The 8127-nt window shown below is 63.4% G+C and overlaps 2 protein-coding genes across 2 annotated transcripts in view; one reads left to right on the top strand and one right to left on the bottom strand.

Moving 5' to 3' along the window:
* Window positions 1-1481: 1481 nt before the first annotated feature.
* SAMD10 (sterile alpha motif domain containing 10) lies at window positions 1482-6089 on the bottom strand. The gene is given in 6 exon segments (XM_068523861.1): window positions 1482-2802; window positions 3002-3142; window positions 3486-3657; window positions 3738-3919; window positions 5727-5870; window positions 5873-6089. Coding segments are annotated over 6 exon segments (879 nt in total). The 3' UTR covers window positions 1482-2779.
* Window positions 6090-7451: 1362 nt separating this feature from the next.
* PRPF6 (pre-mRNA processing factor 6) overlaps window positions 7452-8127 on the top strand; it is a 36381-nt gene continuing 35705 nt past the window's right edge. Inside the window, exon 1 of the mRNA XM_068565657.1 lies at window positions 7452-7637. Within this exon, the coding sequence (XP_068421758.1) occupies window positions 7567-7637 (71 nt within the window). The 5' untranslated portion in view covers window positions 7452-7566. The remainder of the gene's footprint in view (window positions 7638-8127) is intronic.

Below are 8127 nucleotides of genomic sequence, written 5' to 3'. Positions count from 1 at the left end.
CAGGTTTGGCTACACTGTTTGTGGGCAGGGCACAAAACATGTGGGCAGATTTGGAGTCTTCCTTTTCTCACAGGGACCTTTGGGGAGCTGCTTCTCTCGAGGCACAAAGTGTCCATACTGGGGAAGAGGCAGGGAGGGGCCCTCTGTGGAGGGTCAGTCAGTCCTTCCTTTGGAAATCAGAGCCAAAGAGACCTGTGTAATCCCTCCCTCATTCACTGTGCCACCCCAGGGTCAAGACATGCAGGATTTTGGGAGGGGGGGCTCAGTGTGTGTGCCCTCAGGTGCATCCAATTGGTAGGTGTGTGTCTGCATGACCACATATGTCAAGCTGTGTCCTGTTTGGCCATCAGGTTGTCAGGGTATGTCTCTGTGTCCCGTACTAGGTGACAAAGATGCTGGTCGTATGTTAGTATCCGAGTGACTGGACACAAGGTGTGGGGGGATGTCTGGGTCTTGGTGGATGTGTGTCCAGGCCACAGCGCGTCTGCATGTCAGGGCAACGTGTGATGTTGTGTGTGTTGTGTATGGGGTGCACTGTGCCTGGTGTTTTTCTGTATGTTAGGAGGTCATGGGATGCTGGGACCCTGTGTGTCAGTGTGTTGTGTGTCTGGATGCTGGTGTCATCGTGTCTCTGTGTGTTGGTGCATGTGTGTCCAGACTGCAGGGCTCGGTTTATGCCTCTGTGTTAGTATTTGTGTGTCTGGTTGCTGTGTGGGTATGTGTGGGGGCATGTGCTGTGACATGTATTTCTTATGTCAGGGCTTTCACTTGTGTGGGGGGCTAAATGGGGATCCCCAAAAGATAGTCACTTCAGATCCCTGGAACCTATGAATGGGACCTTATTTGGAATAACGGTTTTGCAGACGTGATTAAGTTAAGGATCTTGAAATGGAGAGATCATCCTGGATTATCCAGGTGGGCCCTATGTCCAGTGACAAGTGTCCTTGTAGGAGGGAGATTTGGCAGAGATTTGGAGATTTAGGAAGAGGTGATGTAACCCTGGAATCCAGGATGGAGTGGTGTGTCCATGAGCCCAGGGATCCCCCCAGGGCAGCCCCCAGAAGCTGGAGAGACGAGGAAGGGTTCTTTCCTGAGCCCAGGAAGGAGTGCTGCCCTGCTGGATTCCAGACTTGTGGCCTGTAGAACAGTGAGAAAGTTCGTTTCTGTTGTGTTAAGCCTCCCCGTCGTGGTCATCTGTCACAACAGCCCCAGGAACCTAACACACCTGTGTCCATGCCTCTGGGTGCGGCCCATGGGGCAGCTGGGGCCAGCAGGGGCCTGGGGTAAACAGGCGCCCCACCAGGACGGGACACCACTGCCCCCTGGTGGCCCCAGCTGGAGGCAGCTGGCCCGGCGCCCCCTCCTCCCAGGCCCAGGCCCCACTCAAGGCTCTGAGTGTCCCCCACATGCCTGGGTGGCCAGAGTCAGACACCACACTCACGGCACTTGAGAACCAAGTTTACTTCTCATTTTTTTGTCAGAATATAAAAAAGCGCAAAACAAGGAAGATGAGACAGGAACACAGCGGGGCTGAGGGTCCAAGACAGGGAGGGAAGAGGGGAGAGAGACAGGAAGGGCTCCCTGGAAAGGGTCATGTCGTGATGGCATGAGGTGGCCAGGGATATTCAGGGCAGCCGGGCAGGATGAGGGGCTTCCCATGGGGAGGCACACGGGATGGGGGGCACCAGGCCAGTTGTTCAAATTCCACATGGGACCTGCAACAACCAACCTCCCATCCTGAGGCTGGCACGGGGCACGGATTGGGGTCTGGTGGCTCAGCCTCATCTGTCCCCAAGATTTTCAGAATCCCCTAGGGGATTGAGTGGGCAGAGGTGCAAGGGGGTGGGGCTGCCAGGACTGCCCTAGCTATCCCTCTGCTGGGCCCACGGAGCGGTTGCTCAGGTGCTGGCTGGGTCTCCACTGGGTGGGCATGGGGGGTGCAGCTGTCACAACAGTTCTTGTGTGGATCCGGGTTCTCCTGGGAAAGGGGCAGTGGGAACGCCCACCCATGACTAAGCCTGGAAGGCAGTCTCCATGACCCTGAGAGGAGGGAGCTGTCCCCCAACCTAAGGCCAGGACACAGGTGAGCCTGGTGCTGGGCACTGGGCGTGGGGTCCTCCTGGGGGTCAGGTCTTGGGCGTGTGTCCAGTCCCCATGAGTAGATGGGGGCGTGGTAAGGGTTTCAAAAATGCGTGAGAGCACTTGGCACGGTGGCTGGCTGGGCTGGGCCGATGACCATTCTCTGGGCAAGGGCAGGGGAGGGGCACACACCAGAGGGAGCCTTGGCAGCTTACCCCACCTGTGCGGGCAGTCCTCTAGGGGCCGGGGGAGGGCGTAAACGGGGCGAGGGGGCAGACCTCTGGCCCTGGGAGAGGGCAGGATGCCTAGAAGACGCGTGATTCAGCGGGCGATGGAGGGCGCAGGTGAAGGGAATATAAATAAACAGACTCCTTGGGAGTCTGGGGGGATGTCCAAGCCGGCTCTGGCTCCAGGTGACTGCCCTGCATGCTGCCAGCAGCACCAGGGGGTGGGCCTGGGCTCAGGTCCTGGGCGGAAGGGCCCCACTCAGGCAGCCCCCGCCCGCCCGCCCGCCCACCCACTCGCAGGCACAGCCCGGAGTGCACACCCAGAGGTGGCTGGAGGTGGCGATGCTGGGGCTGGGCTTGGCCCCTGGGGCCTCACGCGGGGTCTGAGAGGGGCTGCACGGCCGGCTCTGCCTCGTCCTCATCAGGGGCTCCGGTCACAGTGCTGAAGTCCGGCGTTCAAGCCTAGGCAGCAGCTAGGACATGTTTCCGAAGGAAGCTATGGGGTGAATGGGGGTGAGGAGGGTCGGGGGCCTCTGGCATCATCCCCTCTTGCCCCAGGTGCAGGACAGCCCTTACTGGGGTCCCCGGCCACCCTCCTGAGGTCAACCCACCCACCCTGCACTCCGGGACCTCGAGGCCCAGCCCCCCCCCAGGCCTTTCTGAACCTGTGGGCATTCCTGGCTCCTCCCACTGACCTTGGCTGAGCAGCTGCAGGCTCCGCCCCTCCTCGCGCACCTGCAGGCGCAGCAGCTGCTGCAGCACCTCCTGCCGCTGCGCCTCCTGCGCCAGCCCCATCCGTTGCAGCTTCTCCGCGTTCAGCCGCAGCAGTGCCCGGCCTGGGAGGGAGGGGAGAGGGGTTGAGCCGAGGTTGCCATCCAAGGGGCTTCGAGAGCAAAGGCGGAGAGAGAGAAGGGAGAGAGAGAAAGAAATGGGTCGGGTGGGCAGAGACAGAGATGCAGAGAGAGACTCAGAGAGACAGGGCAAGCGAGGGAGAGAGGCGGAGGGAGGGCAAGGAGGAATAGAGGCTGAGCAGAGCAAAGACAGGCGGCGACAGAAACAGAGACAAAGACCCAGACGGAGAGGCAGACTGGGGAGGAAGCAGAAGAGAGAGGGGAGGGGGAGGAGGTTCTCCGGGGAGCCCGCCCCTGCCACACCCCAGCCCCCCAGCCCCCACAGCACCGGTGATGGCGTGCTGGGAGAAGGCCTCCACGTAGACGAGGTAGTTGTGGGGACAGTGCTTCTTGAGCCACTTGCAGACGTCCTGCTGACTCCACAGGACCACGGGCCTCGTCAGGCCACCCAAGGAGGGACTTGTGTGGTACAGGCCATCGTGGTCAGAGTACAGCCGGCCCTGTGGGAAGAGGGGTGGCCGGTGGAGTGGGGTGGCAAGGAGGGCAGGGGCTGAGGTGGGTGTGGTGTGTGGGTGGGTACCTGGGGGGCCTCGGTGCCGGGCTGCTGAAGGAGCTTGACCTGCCGGCTGCCAGCTGCCCTCTGGCTGCGGGAGTCGTGCCACGTGAGGCTGGTGCCCTGGGTCCGAGGCAGGGGGCAGGGGATGCTCTCGGCCGACACCGTGTGCTCCAGGAGGGTCCGGCAGAAGCTGAAGTGGGCAGTGGCTGCAGAGCAGGGGTGCCTGGTCACAGCGGTCAGGGGCAGGGCCTCCCTCCCTGTGATCCGGCTTCCTGCTCAGCCCATCTTCCCTCCACGGAAGAGGAGAGGCACGTTCCCAATTAGGGGTTCCCAAGCCTCCCCAAAGAGAAGGAAGTGTGCACGAGCTGTCCTGAGGACTCCACCTTCCAGGAGCATAGTCTGTGCTCTGGGGAGCAGGATGGATTCTGTTTAATTAGAGAGAGACATGCCCACCAGGGAGCCTCGCACTCAGAACCAGCTGGGGCTCTCCTGGGACGCCCCCGACCTTCTCCTTGGGCTGGCACAGCCACATCAGACCAGGGCGCACGCACGCACAGGCTTGCCTGTGAGGAAACGCGGCCCCCGCGTCCTGGGAGACTCTGTGCGCTGGGGAGACCCCTGTGGCTGGGCTGCCTGCCCACGTCGTCGAAGGCACCTGGTCCCTGCAGCCCCACCTGGCGATCGTTGGAGGCTTGGCCTCTGTCCTGCTATGCTCACTGGCTGTGACTTGTGAACAAGAAGAAGCCTGAACTCTGGGCAAGCCCACAAGGTTCCTGCTCCCCCTTCCTGCAGGCCCCCTGGCCCAGGGCAGCTCCTGTGCGCGGCAGCGTCAGCGCAGGCACGCAGGCTGCAACCACGCGCTCGGGGACCCAGGCTGACGCCTTGTGCTTTCTCTTCCCACGCCAGCTTCGTTACGCTCATCGCGTTTTAGTTTTACCATCATTTCTGTGCTGGTTGCTGACAGGAGTCAGGGGAGGGTGACACCCGGACTGACTCCTCCCAAGGCCTTGCACAGGTCTCGGGACACAGGAAGTGCCCAGAAACACGGTGAATGACTGAATGGATGGATGAAGGCTCCGTGTGGTGTCCACGAGTCAACAGAGCCCTGGGGAGAGACAGGAAGCAGGGCCCAGCCTTGGCCCATCTTACAGCATCCGCGCCCTGACTCAGCAGGCAGGATCGGGTTCCCAGGCCGGGGTCCTTCCCGCACCCCCTCAGCAGGAGAGTCAGTGACCCCCCTACCACAGACACAGCCCCTCACCCCCACTGAGGGCAGGGCTTGGTGGTGTGCCCAGGAGGTTTCAGTAATGAGGGAAACCCACATCTTCCTCCCCCTCCTCCTTCCCCAGTCTCGCAACTTTCTGGAATTGGATGGCAACTCTAAATTTGAGGTCTGGGGTCAGACAGAGGGCGCGGCGGAGGGTGGTTCTAGTACGGTGGGAGGAGACTCATTCTAAGCAGGCACGTTTCGGGGGACGGGCGCCCGGGTCGCAGGGCTTCGCCTGGAGGGGCCTCCAGGCGGGAGAACCAGTCGGATGCCTCTGCCCGCGCCGCACCTGTCCTGGGCCAGCCGGGCCCCGCCCATTTCCTGCCCGCGCTGGGGGAGGGCTCTCCGTCCGTCTGTCGGTCCGTCCCTCCTTTCCAGCCCCAACGTCAGAATTCCAGGAGGAAATGGGGCGGGGACCCCCTCTGGGCCCCACTGCAGGGGCCGGGGAAGGTTTTCTCCGCGCGAAGGAAAAGGTGACCGCAGGGTGGTGCTAGCCTGGGGACAGGAGCCTCGGCGGGTCACCTCCCCCAAACCAGGGGGCGCCGATCCCCGAGGCCTGACCGCCGCCCGCCCCCCCGCCCTCGCCCCAGCGCGGGATAAAGACACCGGGAACCCCGTTCGGCCGGGACGCGCCCCCTACTCCTAGCGCGGCTGCAGTTCGGAGTTCGCTAGGAGCCGGCCCTGTCCCTCCGGTCCTCGAGCCCCCAGACCGCGACAGCTCCGCGCCCGGGTCCAGCCCTGCTCACCGTCCACATCCCGCTGCTCCCCGAAGCCGGCGCGCACAGCCCCGGCGCGGCCTTGCGGGGGGCTCGGCTTGGGCCTCAGCTCCGTGAACATGGGGCCCGCGGGTCCCCAGCCGGTGCACACGCCCCTCGCCGGGCGCAGGGCGGCCGTGTGGCCGGCGGGGAACGCGCGCCGCTGCCCCGCCCCAGCCGGCCCCGCGCCCGAGCCGGTCCCCGCGCCCGGCGAGTCTGCGCGGCGAGGCACCTGCTGCCGAGCCCTGAGAGCGGGGCGCGCTCCGGGAGCTCCGAGGGGTGTCGGCGGCGCGCGGATGTGCGAGCGCGGAGGGCGTCTGCCAGGGCAAGGGGCGGCTGTGCGCACCTGGGCATGGCTCCAAGGACGAGTGACTCTGTGCGGCCGCCCGGGGTCCAGGCGTCTGCAGGAGCATCTGAGGGTGCCTTAGTCCTCTCTGCGTATGGAGAGGAGGGGGTGTCCTACCTGCTCCTGGGACCCTCTGCCCCATGGGGCCTAGGTCAGGGGCCAGACCCACCACTTCCCTCCATTCTCCTTTGTCAATTTACTTACTGATTCCTTTATTCATGCATTCTCCAGACCTCTCTGGAGGTTTCTCCATCGAATGGGCACTTGCTTCCCCAGAGAAGCCAGTTTGACCCACTCTTACCTCCCCCTCCCCACTCTGTGAACTTCAGGAGGACATCAGGGTCTCTCCCCTTCCCTCTGTAGCCCCAGAATCTGGCTCAGTGCCCAGGATGTGGCACCGAAAAGGGGCAGGCTGGGGACAGGGAGGAGAGAGAAACTCCGAGGGGGCTGCAGCAGGCAGGAGGGATGTGCTTGCTTCAGGACTCCAGTGAGAAGTGTCAGGGTGGGCTGGGGGCTGCCTGCTCCAGCAGAAGGCTAGACTTGTGACCAGCTTTTTGCCTGCTCTGCCAAGAGCCCAAGGGCTCTCCCCAGGTGTATGTGGGGACCAAAGAATGTTCCACTGCCACCTCAGCAAAGGTGCACATGGACACACAGTCATGTATCCAGGTAACAGTCCTGCGCGTCCACCTAAAATATGAGCACGGGTGGTCGGACTTGCACCCGTGCACACCAACACACACGGAATTCACCCACATGCTGTGACCGCCCATGCCCACATACTGACTTGTTCTGCTGCATTTATTTATTTTCGTCAATTAGCTCTCTAGGGTCTGGGCTCCCACGGTCACCGGAATCACCGGAATGTTCAGGGTATCGTGGGGGTGTGGGCGGGGCCCGAATTGGGCCCAGGAATCTGAGCGCGGAGAGCTAGGGCAGCAGTCTGTACCGCGATCAGGGCACATACACCCCGCACAAGCCCTACACAGTCGGCTAGGTGTGCAGCCTGCTCAGGTGTGTTAGGCCCTACCCCGCGGCCAAGGCGACTCTGAAGGGCAGGGTGGGAGGCTCAGGGAGGAAGGGGACCCATGGGTCCTGCTCGTACAGGCAGGTCTCGGAAATGCATCGAAAACACGCAGTAAGCAGGGCCGCCCCTGCTCAGTTTTGAGGTCCCGCAGGGCTAGTCCAGGAGCACATCGCCTGCCCGCCGCACCAGGAGCGGGCGCTACAACACATGCGCTCGCCGCGTCTCTGTCCCCTTAGCCTCGGTCCAGAGCCGCCGGGAGCCGCCGGAAGTCGAGTTTCGGAAACTTCCGCCCAGGGAATCCGCGGTGGGCGGGGCTACGTGGGACCACGAGCTCTGCTTCCGGGGCGCGGGTGACGCGGGCCGTGATCCTTCCTGTTACAGAGCTTCGGACGTCTGTGGTTTTTCGCCTCCGGCCGCGGCCTCCATCCCTTCCCTTCTTGGCCGTCGGCGTCACCGGCGCCATGAACAAGAAGAAGAAGCCGTTCTTGGGCATGCCCGCCCCGCTCGGCTACGTGCCGGGGCTGGGCCGCGGGTGAGGCCTGGGGCGGGCCGCGCGCTGGGGGAAGGGGCCCGGGTCTGGGCGGCCGCCGACAGCGACGGGGAGGACGAGAACAGGGATGGCGCGGGGTTGGCCTGATCTTGGTGGGAAGAACGGCGCTCTGGGTTAGGGCAGACCCGAGGGAGGCTGTCTGCCCCTAGGAGGCGGGACGCTTGGGCTTGAAGCGACGGCTCTGAGCCCGGTTTCTGTCCCCGGGGTGGATGGCAGCACCGTCTTGCGAGTCTGCCGTGGCGAGGACGTAAATCTCCGTCATGTAGTCGGAGTACCGTGGCTACCCTCCCCCCACCAGGCCGGGCAGCCCGGCGCCCCCCCCCCCCCATCCTTGTCCTGAACGTGACTGATTCTCTCCCCACGATCCGGGCTGGAGTCCTCTGTGTGGCCTCTCACGGTGGTACCTTATTCTTCCCCTGAGGTGCTGGTGGTCACATTGCTGCTGCTTCAGACTCTCTGCTCCGCAGGGGTG

Source organism: Eschrichtius robustus, chromosome 16 (genome assembly GCF_028021215.1).
Source record: "Eschrichtius robustus isolate mEscRob2 chromosome 16, mEscRob2.pri, whole genome shotgun sequence".
NCBI lineage: Eukaryota > Metazoa > Chordata > Mammalia > Artiodactyla > Eschrichtiidae > Eschrichtius > Eschrichtius robustus.
The sequence above is the reverse complement of the archived record's forward strand: the minus strand, read 5'-3'. Positions and strand labels throughout refer to the sequence as shown.